We start from the raw sequence: 22,646 nt of genomic DNA, 5'->3' as shown, positions 1-22,646 counted from the left end.
GTTGTGTTGAGGGGGCGAAACTTTACTGGAGTACAAGCCAGGGGGGGCGGATGAGTGAACTCTGGCTTGTAACCCTCCTTTACTATATTCAATACCCAATGGTCGTCTGTTATGGCATCCCACTTGGGGCCAAATTGACAGAGCCGCCCCCCCCACTGGAATGTCCGGTGATGGTAAGGACGGGAGGGGAGGGAGCCCGTCAGGACTGCTGGCTGGGGTGACCCATTCCCCCAGGGGTAGAAGAGGGAAAAGGTTTCTTAGCCTTACCCCGATTTGATTTGTTAAACGGCCGAGCACGCGATTTCTGTGACTGAGGGCGTGCTTTGGCCCCTGTGGCTCCACCTTTAAATTTGTTAGTGGGTTTCGACACGTTAGTCGTTTTTGCACCACTCACTCTCTGTTTATTCCTTTCGAATAACCAAGCATTATTTTGGCACTCCTGGGTAGCCTGCTTGGCTAGGTCTGGTAAAGTGCCAGCAAACAAATTCTTTGGGGAAAAAGGTGCTAATCGAGCCTTCCCTTTTAACTCATCCGACAATTGAACGGAGTGGCGACTCAAAAATGCATCGCGTTCAATAAGATGTAGGGCGACATGATTTCGGACAGCAAACTCAGAGAGATGATTCACTGAATTAGCGAGCGCCCTAAGAGACTGCTTAGCTTTATCAGGGATGTGCAAAGCTTGTAATTCACGCACAGTTAACCCCAAAAGCCAGTCAATATATGATGCTGCACGGATGGTCATATTAACTGTGTCACCCAGCTGGCGAAACATTGGCATATCAATCGAAATGGTCTTAAACGACGACGACTGATTATCCACAGTAGAGGCGTCTTTATCCAAAAGTGGGAGTCCCCCGGAAAAAAGAGAGGCATGAGTCTTATAATATTTATTTTATAAAACTAGACCTTGCCCATGGATACTTGCCGATTGGCAAAGGGTTAGAATCTTGCACTTCTCCTGTTACTTCTCTCCTAACTTTTTCTAGGTTTGAAGTGATAACTCGAGAAATGGGTAATGACCTGTGAGCAACCTGCTTCTCTGGGCCATTAGACAGTTCCGAAGCAGTGACTGACTCAATCTGGGCAGGTGCCTGAGGCTTAGGACAGTCACTACCAAAAGCTTCATATACCCAGGAAATGCACTGTGCAAAATTTGATTCCCTAGGTTTAGCTTGTGATTCTGTTATGCTAACCTGGTCCTCTGGCAAATCGGAATCATGTTCCGGTGCCTTAGCTATAGTCTCGCTAAGGACTGATTGCGTTGTAATATTATCCGACTGATAACCCTCCAACTCGACATCCACTGAGGGGGCATGTAGCTGGATTATCTCTGGATTGTGATCTCCCTCCCCCTTTGAAAGTGAATGGACTGGCCCTGCAGGCTCACCCTCACTTTCTACCGGGAAACATATCTCTTATGAGGGTCCCTTGAGAGCGAATTCTCAGAATTAGCATGGGGACGAGACAAGGAAGGGCGCGGCTGTAATTCGATCGACGCGTTCTTACTGCCAGTGCCGGATGCCGCCAAGTGCTGAGTCATCGTCCGGGCGCCATCTTGTTTTTTCCCCTTCCTCATGTCGCGCGAGAGGGAAAAATCACTAGCGCTACAAGACTCTTGCCCCTGACGCAGAGTGGTACGTGCATCACACGACGCTTCCACTCGGCCAGAATTCTGGGGGCTATGCCGAGAAGGCATTCTCTCAGCAAAATGAGGCCGCGTAGCGGTACCGCCCAATCCAGCATTAATCAGCATCTGCTGTTGAACTGATAGTGACTCCGCTATGGCGTGCAACGCCCCGCTCAAGTCGTGGTCCCGTTCAAAACGCCTAGACGTTGAATATCGGCGTCTGGACCTCGGGAAATCATCATCGGAATCAGAATAGTCAGAATGATATAACTCTGATCGATGATAGTAACCGGTCTCTCTCTCTGGTGAACGGAAATCGTGTCTAAAACGCTTAGGTTCGCGTCTAGATCTCCGGTGCTCGACCTTTCGGTCGAAGGTCGGGCGGTCTGGAGAGCTCAATCGAGCCCCATAATCGTCATACCGATAGGGCGATTGATCACGCTCCCTGTAAGTTCTGCAAGGGGAGCGATGACGTCTACCCTCAAAACGCTGAGGCGGAAAATCATTACGACGTAAGCCTCGGCTGGAGCGAGAGATATAATTCGGACTAGAACGTCGCTTCGGAGATCTTTCGCGGCGTAAGTCCTGCCTAACTTCATCGTTAGGTTTGCCTACACTAGGTACCGTGACCTCTGGGGTTTCCTTGGTACTACTGTCGGACATATCGATCGTTCTCCCTGAACCTGAACCACTTACCTTATCCGCCTGACCAATCGTCGAGTCTTCCCAATTCCGGGAAGCCGACTGCCGGTCGGAGGGATCAATATTTTCGTTGGTCAGAGTCATAGGAACTTCACCGTCATCTGAACCAACGATTCTGCGTTCCGAACTTGCTAGCGTAGATGGAGAATTCACCGATCGTTGGCTAGCGAACGCAGTGGGAGAAGAAATATTGTTCCAATCGAATTCAGACCAATTATGACAAATGTCACAAGTATTGGACCGATTACAAGCGCGGCAAAGATGACACTTATCGTGCCGATCGAGGTTCGACATTTCATGTCCGCAAACACCCTCACGTCGGACTTGCAAGCTCATGACGTAAATAATAACGAGAAAGCTGGCCGACGAAACGAAAAGAAAAAACGAGAATGGCGATTGGGAAAAACGATACGCCTGATAACCCAAAAGGCGGGAAAGGCACCAATCGCCGGAAAGATAAACAAGAACAAAGTCTTCAAAGAAGAACAAAGGCGATGTAAAGAACACAAAAAACGGCACAACAATAGTGAAGATACACTTAGCTGTCTAGTGAGTTCCCGAAAAAAACACCGAAAAGCGATCTAGAGTGGATAAAATCCAAGCGGTAGCGAGAGCTTCTTCAATACACGTCCAAGTGTAATGAGCGCAGAGAAAAAACTGGTGTATCGTGGGTAATTATTCATAGACCAAGGGGGTGTAAGGCGAGATTTAAAGATCTTATCTGCGGTTAAGAGCAGTTAGAGAAGAAGTCCTATAAGTACAAACAGGTAGGTAATTGGTGACAGAATTTCAAAACTATCAGACCTGTACTTTTTGAAAAATACATTTTTTGACCAAAAATGGCAAAATTGCCCCAAAATGCAAATTTGCATATTTCTGCACAATTTGAACAAATCTGAAATAGATCATCCCTAGGGACTTATGTACCAGATATCAAAGCTATCTGACTGGTAGTTTTGAAGAAGAAGATTTTTAAAGATTTTTTTTACCAAAAATGACAAAAATTGCCTTAAAAATACAAATATGCAAATTTCACACCACGATTTGAACAAATCTGACTGAAGTCACCCTAAGTAAACTGCATATTAAATTTCAAAGCAATCGGACAAGCGGTTTCAGTGAAGAAGATTTTTTTACCAAAAACACCAAAAAATGCCCCAAAAATACAAATATGCAAATTTCATCACGATTTGAACAAACTGAAGTCACCCCAAGTGAAGTGCATATAAATTTCAAAGCAATTGGACTTGCAGTTTCAGAGGAGAAGGCAATTGTTGACGGACGACGACGACGACGGAGACGACGACGGACGACGACGGACGACGACGGAAAATAACCTATTTGATAAGCTCCGCGTCGCTGACAGCGGAGCTAAAAAGAGTCACTTTTCAAAGAATTTGAAAAGTAATGCTGTCCGTGCAATCAGAAACTTCTCCACTTTCATTGCTTTAAAAAGAGATATCCTTTCCACTATTTAATTGAAAAGTCAACATGTCATTGAACATATTAGCAACTTACTTCAGCAAAATCTTTGTGTAATTTTTAATACATTACCTGGGCAGATGTGCCTTGCATAAACATGAATATACCACAACATTTTGGTACATATCAGAGATTTCATTGAAATCAGCACAATGATGACACTTACAGACACTTTGAAAATTCCAGGATATATAAACTGTCATTAATTATTGTGTTGTTATTGATTGGAACCTTACATTATAATATGCTTAGCTGGCATCTTGCAATCTGATTGGCTGGAGCCGGGATTTATATTCTCAACAAGAAGACCTGTGCTGCATAACATTTTTGAACTCAAGCTTGAGAGCTCAATATGCCATGTCAAACAAGTGTATACAGCTTGAAATTGATTTTGATTGTTAAAGTTTAGTCTGATGCAGCTTGATAAACCCACAAATGAATGATGTAACAACAACATAATTTCTTCTCTGAGCTTTTTTTCAAGTACAATTCTTAAAGTTTGATGTGTAATCACAACATCCTTGCGTTGTGTTACCGTGTTGTATCGATTCAACTGTGCATGCATGCGTTCTGAAATGTTTTTTTAAGAGTTTGTGTAGAGGCTTGGCGCCTGAACCGTCGTTCCAACTTCGGTCTTAAATAACGACATTGGCCACTTGTACCATAGAGAGTACTTAACGCAAGCATATTATAATGAGGTTTTAAATGGTGCGCTCAGGTATTTGGTTGCAGATATAAGACCTCTGGGATGAGAATTAGCATATTTGGCGGGAAATAATCACCAAGCAAAGCAAGGTATTTGGTTGCAGATATGAGTGAAGCGAGTCAAGCGAGGTGAGTATTTCCCGCCAAATATGCTAATTTTCACCCCAGAGGTCTTACATTCACAACCAAATACCCTCCTTGCCATTCCTAACCTCTCATTCAACTATTGTCATTGATTAGAACCACACATTTACTTATTATTATCACTGTCATTGATTGGAACCTTGCATTTGACCATTGTCATTGATTGGGCCTTTTCATTGAACTATTGATTGGAACCGTGCATTGAACCATTGTCATTGATTGGATCATCACACTTAACCACTGTAATTGATTGGAACCCCTGCATTCAGCCAATCTCATTGATTGGAACCTTGCATCAAACCTTTGTCATTGATTGGAACCTTGCATCGAACCATTTGTCATTGATTGGAACCTTGCATTGAACCACTTGTCATTGATTGGAACCTTGAATCGAACCATTGTCATTGATTGGATCATCATACTTAGCCACTCTCATTGATTGGAACCCCTGGATTCAGCCACTCTCATTGATTGGAACCTTGCATTTGACCATCCTCATTGATCGGACAATTGTCATTGATTGGAACCTCAATTATTAATTATTGTTATTTATTTGAACCTCCCATTGAACCATCATCATTGATTAGAACCTTGCATTTAACTATTGTCATTGATTTGAACCCAACGTTTACTCTACCCGAGAATCAATAAATGTAGTCAAAACTTTCATCAGTAAATGATAGGATACAAATTTTAGAAAGATCATATACTAAATCATGAAATATTTGTATTTGTTCAGACACATGTATATGATGTATCTACAATATACATGGACTTGTACATGGTAACCATGCATTGCCCTATCAGAATCAATGACTGAAATATTCACCTGAGAGTAGTCGGTGATTCAAAAAGTATATATGTTTTTTCGTGTATGAACTAGAGCAGGAATAAGGAGGCCACTGGGATGTCACATCTATGACTAAAGGCCACTCACCTGCCACATCTATGACATAAATAATATAATCAGCAAGTTCTCGGCTAAAATTTGCTGCTAAATTATCGCCTCCAGATTCTATAATAACCATTTCAGGTTGAAATTCCTTGGTGAGTTCCTTTATTACTTCCATATTGAGAGAATAGTCCTGAAAAAAATTTGCCATTTAAGAGATTAATTGACATACAACTGTTTTTATGTCTTTTGCTTATCAAGGCAGAATGCACCTCAAAAATGAAAGACTTAAAACTTTTGCTCAAACTTTCCTCAAGGAATCTTTCATCCGTACTCTCTCGAAATCAAGAACACAAATTGGGGTTCACTAACAAACTTTGGTACCAGAGAAACAAATTACCAAAGATTTACAAAGATTGAAATTCAAAATGGCCACCATCCCTGTGTTAACTCTATGAAGAAAAATAAAAATTTTGATTTTTGAAAAACTAAGATTGAAAATTTTACTAGTTTTAAAATGAGCCCCTGCAAGTGGTATATCAGAAAATAATTGTATAAGTCCACAACTATCTGTCCCTGAGGCGCATTCTAACTTAACAAATAATCAATATTGGAAGTACAATCCTGTAAATTAAAATGTCCATACTGTGTTCTACTAAGGCCAAGAAAAATAAAAAGTTTGTTTCTCATCCCAGACATATTGCAACAATGATGCAGTGACGCGGTTTGTATTTTTTTTCTTCTCAATTTTTTTATTCTACAACCAACAAGAACGCACAAAAAAGATGAAAACAACATAGGAATGCACGCAGAGATAAATGCACAGCAGTTTTGCTTTAGAATATTTTGTATAGCAACAGTTCTGTGGTTTGACTTTTAGTGTAGCAATGTACAGGTTTGACAGCTTAATATAACAGTGATATACGTGTACAGTTCTGAATGGAATATTAGTGTCAGTTATTTTGTTTACAGTTCTGTTTTATACAGCACTGTGTTATGCACTATCGTCGCATATTTTTGTCTGAATTGACAGGCGCAAGGATGAGAAACAAACTTTTTATTTGTCTTGGCCTAATGGCATCATGGTACACTGCATTGAATTGAAATTGTGTAAATTGAAATGGAAAATTTATGCGGTCCTAAGGATGTTAATTTCTGTCAATAATACTTAAATACTTACCTAAGGACAAACAGATTTCCATTTGCATACATGTAAATCAATGAATCTTCCCTTAATTAGGGTGTCCCTTTGCTAAGTACAATGACTTTGGGACTCATTCTTAAGACTTATCAGATAGTACTATGTAGACTCCAAAATAGGATAAACATCTAAGTTTGTCCAAATGTAAGTCCATTTCCATGAAAAAGGAAAAACTGACCAAAGGGTCAAGCATGGGGAAGTAGGTACAAGGAATGATTTGTCCTCAAGCTAAGTATTACTCATAGAAATCAAAATCCTGGAGGATTTTCCAATTCTATCACATAATACCTTTACCTTCTAGATGAACAGATTACCAAACCAGAGTCCCACTGTCCTATGGAGGCAGGAAATTTGACAACTGAAGCTCTAATAGAAAAAACACTATATGACTTCCAAGACTGCTGGGAACCTACTGTTTGTGTGAGACCTTGGATTGTGTTACATAAATTGGTCCTCAAGAAAACAATTACCTCAATGCTCAGAAGACATGTCTCTGAGACTAGTGGATGTGAAGGCATTATGAGATCTCCATTGAACTGCCTGAAGAACTTCAGGCAGTGAAATGCTAGAAACCAAGGTGACTAGGTCCATGAAAGTGAAATCGCTGTAACTTTATGTACTGTAGGCCTAGTCAAGTTTTAAGGCTCCATCAGAAACTGATGAGCAAGCAAACTGGAAGTTTCAACAACCAACTTGAAGATAATGGCTTGAGACACAAACCCAGAAGAAGAGTGGAAAGAAATAGACAATTGTCTCTTGATCATCTCCTCCTGCATTTAGAGTGCTGCTTATCAATGCAGGATTGGAGGCTAGTAATGCAACTCTGCTTCTGGTAACAAACTCGGGGCTTAAAGCCGCACTTTTCAATCCCAGGTTCTCGCATTAGTGGAGTTCTCCTCCAAGTCAAACACTTGGCCAGTACAATGTTAAAACGTTTGATTTCTACACACAAACTGATCTCAGCCTTTTGTTACCTTTTGCTAATCCTGCAAACAGAGTTTATACAAGCGTTTGATTGACGGTCGCTTCAAATCGCAAACTGTCATTAATTCCCCACCACAAACACTCAAATTTCCTAAAAAAACTCTCTTCCAGTCGCATTAGACTTTGAATGTAACCAAAGAGTTTGATCGGCAGCAACTTCATGCTGACTGCTTGGCAGTCTGTCTGCGTTTTTGCGGCCGGGGAAAACTAAAATGTGGCTTTTTCTGGAGCGTGTGCCTGCGTGTTGCCTGTTTGGTGTCCACTTACACAGTGAACGCCACCATAGCTTCGCGTCCTTTTTAAAGGGAGGCTCCGCCTTTAATTGTCAACACAGTAATGCTCAACACAATAATGCTGTTAGACTTGGTTCAAGTCTGTGAGTTGTGAATGTTTGAGTGGAGTGAACGCAATGATTAGTATTTTGCTTTCATGTGAAACCCGGGCGTGAGTAGAGTGGACGCTATGAGTAGGGTGAACACTATACAGGGGAGTTTCACCCGGAATCACAGACTTGGCTTTCTTGCAGGGTTTGCGTTGCTACAAATTATTCATGAGATGACGTTTTTATCAACGTGTTTATCATGACATCACTGAATCTTATATATTCATGATATTGGGAGAAAAACGAAAACGAGGCTGCACCAAGGAGCAAGTCTCGTCGTTTCGTTCTGCGATTTATTGGTCTTTCAAGCCGTGTACTACTCTTTATATCGACAAAGACTTTGTCTAAGAACACATCAATACACCGACGATCCGGTGAGTAGGGATTTCGATAAGAAATCATTGTTCGTGACGAAAACTTTCGTGGTGAAATTTCAGGCAAGTCGGTCAAGTTCAGGAAGACTCGACATTGACAGAGACAATGGCCTCCAGCCAGAGTTATGCAAGCGCTTTACTCACCTATGTGTGAATACTGTAAGCACATTGAGAATTGTCAGCATTTTCTTTTTGAATGTATCTTTGTGAAAGACTTTTGGAAATATGTTGTACAGACAATCAATAGAATTTATAGAATAAGTTTGAAGTTATTGTGGAAACACATAATTTATGGATATTTCCTGAAACAAACGAATCTAGAAGATTTGAATTTTATAATAATGGTTGCAACTTTTTCAGTATATAAAGCGAGAGTGATCAACGAAAATAATATTCAGAGATTATTAATTGAAGAATTGATTTGTAATAATTATCCACTGCTGGTTGGTGCGCAGACGAACACAATTTTTCCCACAATGTCATTCTCAACAACCTTTCTTTGGTAATCTCGCATGATTAGCGACGGTCGACTGATCAGTTGTGAAACGCGGTCGATGTACAAACTTGATGCCATTATTCGCCCAGCGCTCAACGTACTCAATGTCAAAGTGCAGCTGGCTTTGCACTGCACTGCAGTTAAGTGTGGTTCGATACACAGCAGCCTCCGCCTAGTATGCCACACGGCGGCCGCTATGTATCAACCTCTCGTTGTTAATCAATATATCCAGAGGTGTATTAGCATGCGTTCTCCTTATTTGCAAGAATAATAGCTGCAGCTGTCAATCATTTTGTATTTGCTCGACGTCACTGTATACACAGTCCGTCTCGCCGCTGGTACTTTGCAAGAAGTCCAAGTCAGTGAATCCGGCAGAAACTTCACAGGCTCAAAGGTAATACATTCAATGGCAGGGAAAACCTCGCATGGGCTGCCAAATTCCGAATATGTTTGTACGAAATAGGAGAGACACAAGAGAAACTATAATTACAAATGATTTTTTTATTCACCGACTTGAACCAAGTCTATAATGCTGTCTGCAGTCAATCAACAATTTTGAGGTAAGATTGACAAAGCATACAATTCACAATATCAACCTACTGTAGCCAAAGCCAGTAGAGACTGTGGTTTTGTATGTGAAAAAAACAGTACTCAGCTGACCACAGTAGATCAAAAGGTTATTGTTATAATGCATCCTGTAGCAAAGAAAGATTGTACTGTAGCTGGTAACAAAGTGCACTTAGCAGGTCTTGCTAGAGGTGATCATCAATCAGTCTGACCTGAAAGACACTCATGCAACAGAACCACCTTCAAACCTAACTGACAGAACGTAATACCTATAGCTGCTCTGTAAACTTTGATAGCGGCAATTGATGATTTCTTCTCATAAAACAGAAAAAGAAGAAACTCACTCGGTAAATGAGGAGAGGTGGGTCTGAAAGAAACAAATGACTCAGTCTTGCACCAATTACTGAAGGCAACCCAATTGACATTGTAAACCTTTGTGGCAGAAGGCCTCCAGTGTCTAGCCATGCACGAGGCTGCTTCCTCAGAAAATCCTTATGAATGCAAGGATTGCTTGATAGACACCTTGCAATCAGTGTTACCGCCAAACAACCTGGAGGGAAAGCTGCTAAAACCTGTAGTGTAGAACCAACAATCTCTCTATAGTCAGTCTGGGTAGCATGAGAAACACACCAAGTCAGCCTACCGGTATATGGAGTAATCAGGATGACTTGGCGATGGCCTAGCATTATCTTGGCCAACACTCTCCCAAGTAAAGGCACTGGAGGAAATATGTGAGCAAACATACTGTGTAGTGGCATTCTATGAAACGTATGAAAGGTAACTGCATGAGTACAATACAGTGCATCTGGAGTTTTGCCCACTGTAGGAACATCATCCATTGAATAAACATTATAATATGCTTTGCTGGAATCCGGCAATCTGATTGGCTGGAGCCGGGGTTTATATTCTCAACAAGACGATCTGCACGCCGCGTAACATTTTTGAGCTCGCGCAAATTTCAAACGTCAACTTGAGAGCTCAACGCGCAGTAATGTCGAACAAGTCTATGGCTTCAGATTGATTTTGATTGTTAAATTTTAATCTAGTGCAGCTTGACGAACCAACAGATGAAGAGTTTCTGTAAGCAGTGGAGGCTATGTTACACAACAACATAATTTTTAAAGTTTTTTGAGCGTTTTTTTGAAGTAAAATTCTTCAAGTTCGATGTCTAATCGCGATGTCGATGCGTTGCGTAACCGTATTTTATGAATTCAACTGTGCACTCGCGCGCGTTCTGAAACGTTCTTTTTTAGAGTTTGTATGCGGCTGGGCGCTCCTGAACTCTCATTCCAACTTCGGCCCCAAAATAACGACATTGTCCACTTGTTTTTAACTTAAGCATATTATAATGAAGTTATAAACGGTGCGCTCGGGTATTTTGCTGCGGATATAAGACCTCTGGGGTGAAAATTAGCATATTTGGGTGAAATAATCACGAGCTTGGTGATTATTTCCCGCCAAATATGCTAATTTTCACCCCAGAGGTCTTATATACGCAACCAAATACCCTCGCTTGCCGTTTATAACCTCTAATTGTTGTTGTATCATACTTCATACTTTAAGATATGTTAAAACAATATTGCCACACATTAAAATGATAATGTCGATGGTTAAAGGTATACTGTCACCTGTTTCAATTCTGCCACAGTTACCATGGAAAGAAAAAATCTAACCAATCACAGATTTTAAGCGGGTGGTCACTTTTTAAAAACAGCGCCCTCTCATGGGCATTTTGAATACAAAGGAATGCCCCTTTGACCATATACCGGTATGGGCATATTTAGATTTCAGGTGACTGTATACCTTAAATTCAGGACCAATATTCCACAACGCAAAAGTATCACTGCTATCTTCATGCATACCTTACCAAAGAAAGTTATGCGAGCTGACAATCATGCAAAATTTTCACTTGTCTTGGCCCAGCAGACAACCCATCTTGCCTGCCTGATCATGACCTATACACTTGCATCAGCTACAAATTTTTAAACACAATTAAGTTTTCTTTCACAATTGATTTAATCTATATAACTTGAAACTTTGAAAGCAAGTCAGTACCAAGTATTCCTTCATAACATTTGCTTATCCAATCCTGTGAGGGTGCCATTTTCTAGAATATAACCTCATGATAATAATACCACACAATGTTGGGAAGAGAGGGGCATTCACTCCAGTGAAGGCCAGTACCTACACTAATATGGTGAACTAAATGTCTGAGTTGTGTTTTGCTGGTGGCACATATGCTGCATTGCATTGAAAACATGTAAATAAATATTGGGAGCAGAAAATTGATAAAAATTCCTGGATTTGCACACATTATTGAATTGGATTTATACAATTTGACAAAAGCTTTAATATTACATCCCTCCTTATCTCATCATGGGCACTGGATTACAGAGGTAATCAGCATATAATTATATTAATATCTGTCAACAATATTCAAATCATCAAAATATATGGTACACATCATCATTGCTGTAAATAAATAACTACTGCACTACCTGACATCCTAATGAAGTATGTCTGGTGGGTCAAGGTCATGCTGACTTATAAAACTATACCATTGAACAATATCAAATAAAAACCTGTAGTAGTATCCAACATGAAAATAAGAAGGCTGGTTTACCTCTCTAATGGCAGCATGTGGACAGCCGCCTGTCTCCACAGCTCGCAATCGCTCTTCTGGAAGGGCCTTGTTCCGGACAAGAAATTCCCAATCCTCTCTACAAATATTAATGAGACAAAACTACACTTAATGTCATATACTAGTTGGGCTTTGTGGGAATTACTGAGTCTAACTATGCAAAATGTCTGTCTGCCCAGTGACCATGGCACCTTGAAAATATTATAAATTCAATTCAAAACAATGAGAATAGCATATGCAATCTACATATTTCAAAAAATAAACATCCATATTGAGATCATTGATGGGCACTGAATATCTGATTATAAAATCAAACAGGGTTCTCCACAAGGTAATTTTTAGGGGTGTGCCACCCCCCTGTTTTTGGAGCAATCTTTTCATATGTTAATAACTGCACAAAAGAATACATCTTCACAACAAAAGAATATGTAAATTATACATTGTTATGTAAATCGACCACTCCTCTGTTTTTTCTAAGCTGTGGAGAACACTGCCAAATGAACTTGATAGTTTGAACAAATGAAGATGGTTTTAAGTATGATTTCATAGAAAATACAGTATACTTTCAAAGGATTAACACACCAAAACTGTCAACATTATTGTTTTTGTTTATGTTGATATGAAACTCTGACAATACAGTACCCTAACAGGTTACTTTTCTATTTAAATTCATTATTTCACTTACTTTGTAAAAATATCATTAGTTACAACACATATACCATGAGAATCTTGTAAAAGTTTACAAAGAGCCAGTACCGTGGCTGTTTTACCAGAACCAACAGGTCCACCAATGCCTACAGTAAACGCTCTCTGGCAGTAGAAAAGTCAAACAGGCAAATAATTAATACATTAGTTTTTAATGTCTTTAAAATGATAGTAAGTCATTGATAGGTACTTCATAGATGTGCATTGTACAAGTATTTGAATTTATCATTGCAGTGAAATTTTTGGCATGTTATCCACTTTCAACGATTGCAAGCTTGGTTCCTGGAAACTGGACAATTATCCACAGGAAATCCTTACCCCAACCATCCCCTTACCCTAATTCTTATCCTTGACTTTAAACTAGCCTTGTAGAAAAGATGAAAAGTTATGAAAATGTGAGATTAAAATGTGATCTTAGATTATATTTTCTTTCACTTCTCTACAGTAATTCCCTTTGAAGAAAATACATTTGATGTCTATGCCACAATATCACTTTTGATCCTTAGATTAAAATAGTCTTTATATCTCTACTTTAGAAATTCCCCCTATAACCATAGATCTCTGTTTCCTCTACAGTCTCTGGTGTAAGACAATAAATAATAAGACCAAACTGGGACACTTATGGATAGACTTCTGCACATCAAGCCATTGATTTCATTAACTCTGTCTCTGAAAAAAGCTAAGGGAAACAATACTTAGAAAGTACTCTTTGAAAAGGCTTCCCAACAGCTACACTAAGTATTCTATCATTTTCAGATACTGCTGCATAAATCATTGAAAACAATGCTGCACAATCTAGCACAAGGTGTTCTACACTCTGAAAATTCAGACAGCTTAAGCTTGTGATTATCATTAGACAGTAGAGAATCAAAGCAAACATTATGTACAAGACTTAAGTGTAAATTGAATTCACTGTAGCTGTTGATAAGCTTTAAAAGAATACTTTCAAAGGGTTATTTTCTTCAGCTTTAGAAAATTGCAAATGCCATTCCTCTGTTTGAATCTAGCAGTGGGCTCATCCCTTTAGCTAATAGGCCAGTTCAATAACTATGATAATAAGTTCAGATGAAGTATTTGAAAGACTAATAAAGTTCTAAAGAACCCATGAAGAACTTAAATTTTCAATTCAAGTCCACTATTATAACAAGAGAAGTAAAGGTTTAATATTAAAATCACATTCTCTGATAATTGTGTTTATCTCTCTCAGTATGAATACCATAGCAGAGTTCACAAGAAGACCATGGCAGAGTTCACTACAAGACCATGGAAGAGTTCACTACAAGACCAAGGCAGAGTTAACTACAAGACCAAGGCAGAGTTCACTACAAGACCATGGCAGAGTTCACTACAAGACCAAGGCAGAGTTCACTACAAGACCATGGCAGAGTTCACTACAAGACCAAGGCAGAGTTAACTACAAGACCAAGGCAGAGTTCACTACAAGACCAAGGCAGAGTTCACTACAAGACCAAGGCAGAGTTCACTACAAGACCAAGGCAGAGTTAACTATAAGACCAAGGCAGAGTTCACTACAAGACCAAGGCAGAGTTAACTACAAGACCAAGGCAGAGTTCACTACAAGACCATGGCAGAGTTCACTACAAGACCAAGGCAGAGTTCACTACAAGACCAAGGCAGAGTTCACTACAAGACCAAGGCAGAGTTCACTACAAGACCAAGGCAGAGTTCACTACAAGACCAAGGCAGAGTTCACTACAAGACCAAGGCAGAGTTACTAGTAACTACAAGACCAAGGCAGAGTTCACTACAAGACCATGGCAGAGTTCACTACAAGACCAAGGCAGAGTTCACTACAAGACCATGGCAGAGTTCACTACAAGACAATGGGAGAGTTCACTACAAGACCAAGGCAGAGTTTACTACAAGACCAAGGCAGAGTTCACTACAAGACCATGGCAGAGTTCACTACAAGACCATGGCAGAGTTCACTGCAAGACCAAGGTAGAGTTCACTACAAGACCATGGCAGAGTTCACTACAAGACCATGGCAGAGTTCACTACAAGACCAAGGCAGAGTTCACTACAAGACCATGGCAGAGTTCACTACAAGACCAAGGCAGAGTTCACTACAAGACCATGGCAGAGTTCACTACAAGACCATGGCAGAGTTCACTACAAGACCATGGCAGAGTTCACTACAAGACCATGGCAGAGTTCACTGAAAGACCATGGAAGAGTTCACTGAAAGACCAAGGTTATTTCAGAAGAATACCACAGTGTGCTAACTCAAAGTCTTTTATCACATTCGCTTAAAATAAATTGACAGCTCACACTAAACACAGCAGAAACTGTTTATATCTGTTCTGAACAGTTCTGAAATTAGAATTGTCATCTTCTATGCTACTGCCACATGTCAACATCCATGGTTTTTCCTCATGGCGGAAGTTGGATGTAATGAGCTCAAATAATACATAAAAGGTACATATCTCTGTATCCCTTTGTTACGAGACCTTAGGGTGAGAAACCAACCCAGGTTTGGAAAAAAATCTGCAATCATTTTGAGGCTGAATTGATGGAAGCGGTACAAAAGACTTTAGGATACAATGTGATGTCTTCCTCAATAAGCTATTCAAGTTGTACATGATGATATCACATTGCTAATCATCAAAGACACACATTAACATATACCTGCTTCCAATTTCCACGGAGTTTAGGTGTTTCCCTCTCTGTAAACATTCCTGGATGATCCAATTTCTCATGAGTATGTCCATGTTCATGGCTGTGATCATGGCTATGGCTCTTTCCAACTGCAGAATTTATACTACCAGCTAAATAGAAAAACAAAATGTATCTGTATGAACAACAACCAGTTAACAAGTCATTTTAAATGACATAGCCCGTTTGATAAACTTGGAAACTATTGATTGATATCATGGCAGAGCAATATTGGTTGAAGCATATCTGACAAATGGCATAGACAATATTATAAGGTTATTCCCCAATACCGGGATTTACGTCTGAGTACTTCATGCAGTGGAGGTATACCGAAGCGTACGATGTACGAGGACATAAATCCTGGTTTTTGGGGAATAACCTTATTATTACACACCTTTTTAGTCAAACTTTACGATACGAGAAAAAAGTCGAAATTAAGGCGTCTTTTGGATGCTTGTCACGCACTGTACTGAGCGATCGCTAGCAGACTGGAAACGAGTTGAGCGCGTCCGCTAAGTGCACAGAACAAAATTTCAACCCGTGCTGCGCAGTGCACATGGTAGAAATTGTACATCAGCAGTATGATTTCACTTGAATTCATAGGCTTTGGACTGACCAAAATTTGATTTTGGAAGTACTGAATGCTAAGACGTATATATTTTTGTAAAAAATGTGAAATTTTCTCTTCTTTTTCTCCGTGTTGACGTAAAAGTGTTTTGAAGTCAAAGGTAAAATAGCGTCCAATAAAACCTAAGTTATTGTACTCCGCATCAAAGTTATTGGACTCCGCATCTTCTGATACCGTAACTTACTGTACAACGAAACTCCATAAGTCACAGACGCAGATGTATAATAATACATGTAATGTAACCTTGTATTGATAAGTATGTGCACTATTGATCCCTTGAAAGCACTGTGTGAGGCTACCAAATGGGAAGAATTTAGAAGGTCAAGTACATGCCCTTAGAGTGTACTTATAAACAAAGAAAGATTTTAGAGAAACATTTAGAAGTTAAAAACAATAATCACACAGCTGAGGAAGAGAAGCTTACAAATTTTGCTTTCAGGGAAGCTTAAGGCTAAGTATTCTGGGCTATTTTGAAATCCTGCATAAATCATAAGAGGTACAGTTCAAATATCATTAGTTTGTGGGAATAATAGGTTTATTTCAAAGATTTGTATGAACAGTGTTAAGATCGAGTAATAGTGACTGAGGCTTTTTAGTCCAAGTGTCTCCCAATATATGCCATGAAACTAATATATTTGTAATCCTAAAAGTGTCTAGTTAACAAATGTTAATGTTCCCATTGCGAAATATTGTCAAATGAGTAAATTTGGTGGAGATGTTGCCGGCCATCTCGGATTCTCATGAACAACAATAATTGGCATATCTTATGAACTAGACATCATACAGACTAAATGTGACCCAATTTTCTGCATAAAAAAAGACATGGTAATTTACCAGCAGTGGCTGCTATCTTACATGCCAGCATTGGCTGCTATCTTACATACCAGCATTGGCTGCTATCTTACATGCCAGTATTGGCTGCTATCTTACATGCCAGTATTGGCTGCTATCTTACATGCCAGCATTGGCTGCTATCTTACATGCCAGTATTGGCTGCTATCTTACATACCAGCATTGGCTGCTATCTTACATGCCAGTATTGGCTGCTATCTTACATGCCAGCATTGGCTGCTATCTTACATACCAGTATTGGCTGCAATCTTACATGCCAGTATTTGCTGCTATCTTACATACCAGTATTGGCTGCTATCTTACATGCCAGTATTGGCTGCTATCTTACATGCCAGTATTGGCTGCTATCTTACATACCAGTATTGGCTGCTATCTTACACATGCCAGTATTGGCTGCTATCTTACATGCCAGCATTGGCTGCTATCTTACATGCCAGCATTGGCTGCTAGCATTGGCTGCTATCTTACATGCCAGCATTGGCTGCTATCTTACATGCCAGCATTGGCTGCTATCTTACATGCCAGCATTGGCTGCTATCTTACATACCAGTATTGGCTGCTATCTTACATGCCAGTATTGGCTGCTATCTTACATGCCAGCATTGGCTGCTATCTTACATGCCAGTATTGGCTGCTATCTTACATACCAGTATTGGCTGCTATCTTACACATGCCAGCATTGGCTGCTATCTTACATGCCAGTATTGGCTGCTATCTTACATGCCAGCATTGGCTGCTATCTTACATGCCAGTATTGGCTGCTATCTTACATGCCAGTATTGGCTGCTATCTTACATGCCAGCATTGGCTGCTATCTTACATGCCAGTATTGGCTGCTATCTTACATGCCAGCATTGGCTGCTATCTTACATGCCAGTATTGGCTGCTATCTTACATGCCAGCATTGGCTGCTATCTTACATGCCAGCATTGGCTGTAATCTTACATACCAGTATTTGCTGCTATCTTACATGCCAGTATTGGCTTCTATCTTACATGCCAGCATTGGCTGCTGTCTTACATACCGGTATCAGTATTGGCTGCTATCTTACATGCAAGCATTGGCTGCTATCTTACATACCAGTATTGGCTGCTATCTTACATGCCAGTATTTGCTGCGATCTTACATGCCAGTATTGGCGGCTATATCTTACATGCCAGCATTGGCTGCTATCATACATACTGGTATTGGCTGCTATCTCACATACTAGTATTGGCTGCTATCTTACATGCCATTATTGGCTGTTTTTTTACATGCCAGTATTGGTTGGTATCCAAAACATGGTGCACCCCCCCACCCCCCCACCCCTGCTTACCACAATCAAAACATCTACTAATCTACTAATCCGTCCCTTAGGTTTGGCAAAATCATGTTCAATTTAATCAAGATAAGACACAGAGATACTAATGCAGGTTTTCAATATGAATGAATTGTAGGTATTACAAAAAGATTCCTAGACAGTTTGTACCAAAACCATGTTGCACCACACAATTTCGTCCCATACCATTTCACACTAAAAGCACTTCACACCAACACAACCTCATACCAAAACCTCTTCCCCCAAGAGTCACATCGCTCAAAATCATTTCATACTCAAAAAGTAGTGACAATATCACTGTTTGCTCCCATATAGTTATCAAAACAAACCAACAATTGTATGAAACATAGACAAACATACAGACAGACAGACATACACAGACTGGCACAAAGTGATGACATTGGCCCCAAAGTGTGCCTTGGCCCAGGAGCCGGAACTGGAGAGTGATAAAGATATAACAACAAGCGACCTAGCGGCCGATATAGCTCCGCTGTGTTTTACAGAGAATAACTATTTTTGACATATGTTGATGAAGAAGGTGGAAATCTTTGATAGCTCAATGCAGTGGCCAGAAAAAAGTGGCTAAAATAGCTGCAAAAATACACAATTGAAGATTTCATCATGCTTTGCATATATCACATCGGATCATCCCTAAGAACGTGTCAACCAAAGCTATCTGATGAATAGTTTTTTGAGAATAAAATTTTCTGACCAAAAATGGCAACAATTGCCCTCAAAAATAAAAATTGCAGATTTCATCATAATTTCATAAGATCAAATTTAGTTCATCTATAGAAACCTGTATACCAAATTTCAAAGCTGTTGGACCAGTACTTTCTGAGAAACACATTTTTTAACAAAAAATGGAAAAAATTGACCCAAAAATTCAAAATTGCAGATTTCATCATAATTTCAATAAATATTATTTAGTTCATCTATAGAAACTCATATACCAAATTTCAAAGCTATCAGATGAGTAGTTTTGGAAATACACATTTTTTGACCAAAAATGGCAAAAGTTGCCCCAAAAATACAAAATTATAGATTTCATCAGAAATTCAATATATATTACTTAGTTCATCTGTAGAAACCTGTATACCAAATTTCAAAACTATCAGACCAGTACTTTTCCAGAAGTACATTTTTTGACTAAAAATGGCAAAAACTGCCTTAAAAATGTAAATTTGCATATTTCTGCACAATTTGTACAAATCTGAAATAGATCATCCCTAGGGACATATGTACCAAATATCAAAGCTATCTGACTGGTAATTTTGAAGAAGAAGATTTTAAAGATTTTTTTACCAAAAATGACAAAAATTGACTTAAAAATACAAATATCCAAATTTCACCACGATTTGAACAAACCTGACTGAAGTCACCCTAAGTAAACTGCATATCAAATTTCAAAGCAATCGGACAAGTGGTTTCAGAGAAGGAGATTTTTTTACCAAAAACACCAAAAAATAGCCCAAAAATGCAAATATGCAAATTTCACCACGATTTGCCCAAATTTAGGAAAGGTCACTCCTATACACTTCAATACCAAGCTTTTAATCAATCGGACTTGTGGTTTCAGAGAAGAAGATTTTTTGACCAAAAATGGGAGAAAATTACAAAAAAATTCATGAAAAATAGCAAGTCCAAGATACTGACCCAAGATGTGCACAATCATTTCAGGTCAGCCCAAAGTACTTACATGCTAATTTTTCATGTAATCTGCTCAGTGATTATTGAGTTTTTTCAATTTTGACTGTTTTTACATTTTTTCACTTAATTTGCATATTTTTGGCAATGACAACTTCATTTGAACAAAATCTCATCTACAGCCCATCATTCATGTACACACCACATATCAAGATGAAATATGCAGCGGTTTTGGAGTTTTTGATGTTGACGGACAGACATACAGACACACAGACATACATACATACAGACAGTTCCCTAGCCTATAAGAATAGCTTCCATTGCCATATATACATATGGCTATGGGAGCTAAAAACTATGCCACTTTGCCCCAAACTATCTCCAATTGGTAAAGCTGAAAATAAGCAGCCAATTAAGCCCTCTTAGTTTTCATCACATAACTGTCATTAAGTCTTTAAAGTGTACACATTTCAAGAAAATGAAATCACACAATTTTGCACAAGGCACTAGTTGAAGCTTTTTGTAGTCATGCAGAACTATTACTCACTATTTTATACGGGTCAATGATTTAATGTACACAGGTTTGCTGTTTTTCTGTTTTCTAATGCTACTGTTTATGGTTTTGTGCAAAGATTAATGGTTCTTGGTTGCTTAAAGGTCTTGACACAGTAATTCTTCCAAGTTGCACATAAAAACAACACTGTGATACATTGTGGTTTTGGACAAGTTGGTAGCTATTATGATGGTACTATACTTGGGGCAAAGTGGTTTTAGTACGAGGAGGTCCTGGGGGTGAAGTGGCATGGGACGAGGTAGTACTTGGGACGTAACTGGTGGTTTTGGTACGAAATGGTTTTGGGACAAAGTTGTCTGGAGTTTTTGTGAGAACTGTCTGGACCCCATGCAGAAAGTGCCGCATGCAGTACTGTTGATTGATAGTCCCTTTGACCTCGGACCTTTTTGACCCCGTCAGCCTTGGTCACCTAAACCCCTACACTCTGGTCACCTTGACCTTGACCCCCTCATACCTTCAGATTGTCTTGCAAGGAAATTCACTTACTAAAGTACAATTTCAATGGAAAAAAGTCTATGACACTCCATAATCCTCTTACAGACCAGAACAAACTTGTACTTCCTTCAGACAGGAAAAAATTGAAACGTTTCTGTGACACTATTTGTGATTTGCAAACACAGGGATTAATAGTTTGAGTCCGCTTGCGCAAAATTAAGTCTTTGTTTTGGTTTTTAAGCCTGCTTAATGCACCCTCTCAAATTCAAAAGATATGACAAAGCTAGCATACCGCATTGTAACAAGATGGCTGACATGAACAACGTCGTACCATGGAGGTACCTCCATTGGTTGTACTGTCGCTCCGCCTGTTGCTGTCAACAACTTCTTTGTACTTGAGTTTCAGTGCCTTCGTCTTGCGGTGGCACTGATCAGCTATCTGTTTAAACCCTTTTGTAGAGCCCTTTCAACAATTCTTTTTTGTAAACGAGGCTGTCTTTACAGGTTCTGTTCAGTATTCTCTGTATACTTTCATCTGCCCAGACTGAGATAAGCAGACTGATCTCATCGTTAGATCACTTATTGCGACGAGATGTAGTGCTCTGTTCATTCGGTAGCCATGGCAACAGGAAATTGAATTGAATGTTGGTTTTTGTTTGTTATATGTTACAAATACCTGTCCAGTGAGGGCGTATAAGACAGCTCTGAAGCCGTTCAGTCCGTCCACACAGCGAGTTGCGGATAGAGTTATATCTCTACACCGGCTCAGGTTTGGTCAGCTAAACCATCTCAAATTTGAAACGTTTCAGAACCACTTGGAAGCGTCCACACGTAACTTTTTAAGACAGTATTGGACCAGAGCCGTTTCAGAGGCATTTTAATGGCCTGTGTGTGAATGGCACTTTGATTGGGGAGGGGGAGATCAATTTGTCCATAGACCCTCGAGAAAAATAGCGTCAATGATATGACACTGTGCTCCTCAGTGCATTTAGCGGTAGGGATGCAAGGATAGGGGTTTGGGGAATGTTGCTGAGAAAGATGCAAAGAAAGGGTTGAAATGTGAAACTGTAAAACCTATTGTTTTTTTAGCAGTGAGCGTCCAGCTTGGTAAACATGCCATCTTGTACATGAAGGCAAAAAACATAATTTTCACATGTCCACCAAACTTGGAATTTGCATAGATCAACATAGATCATCCAAATTGATTTATCTGCAAGATTTTGTATGTTCCTTGCTATTAAATTCTGACTCAATTGAATTGTAACAGGAAAATAAGCACGCATGATTGGACAGTGTGGACTGTGTATTGCATGCACTACATCTGCCGTGATGGTGGATTGCCAGACGACCACACTGCATCAAAGAACTGTAGTTTAAAACGAAAATATAATTCTAAACAAACTTTCTTCGTGTCATTGATAGCCTTGATTTTCTTTGGATATTGAATGGACACATTTATTAAAGACGTCACTTTAGCTGGTCATTGATGGTGAAATGATTTTTTGCAGAAACTTGATCGGTCCAGCCAAGTACACATGCTTACTCATAACAGATAGCTGGACTGTCAGTTATCAACAAATTCCTTTTGTATGCCAATATAGCTCCTCTCAG

The 22,646-nt window shown here is 39.6% G+C and overlaps 1 protein-coding gene across 3 annotated transcripts in view; it reads right to left on the bottom strand.

Moving 5' to 3' along the window:
* The window catches only part of LOC139136549 (urease accessory protein UreG-like), an 80,064-nt gene that overhangs the window by 14,591 nt on the left and 42,827 nt on the right, over nt 1-22,646 (bottom strand). For 2 of the 3 annotated variants that reach the window (XM_070704280.1, XM_070704282.1), the window contains exons 2-5: nt 15,555-15,694; nt 12,886-13,010; nt 12,183-12,279; nt 5,601-5,748 (exon numbers count right to left, since the gene is read on the bottom strand). In XM_070704280.1, the coding sequence (XP_070560381.1) occupies nt 5,601-5,748; nt 12,183-12,279; nt 12,886-13,010; nt 15,555-15,694 (510 nt within the window). Of the gene's footprint in view, nt 1-5,600; nt 5,749-12,182; nt 12,280-12,885; nt 13,011-15,554; nt 15,695-21,327; nt 21,622-22,646 lie in introns of those variants that run through there. The other variant, XM_070704281.1, reaches the window with a different exon arrangement.

The sequence above is a fragment of the Ptychodera flava genome, chromosome 7 (assembly GCF_041260155.1).
Source record: "Ptychodera flava strain L36383 chromosome 7, AS_Pfla_20210202, whole genome shotgun sequence".
Classification (NCBI taxonomy): Eukaryota; Metazoa; Hemichordata; class Enteropneusta; family Ptychoderidae; genus Ptychodera; species Ptychodera flava.
The sequence above is the reverse complement of the archived record's forward strand: the minus strand, read 5'-3'. Positions and strand labels throughout refer to the sequence as shown.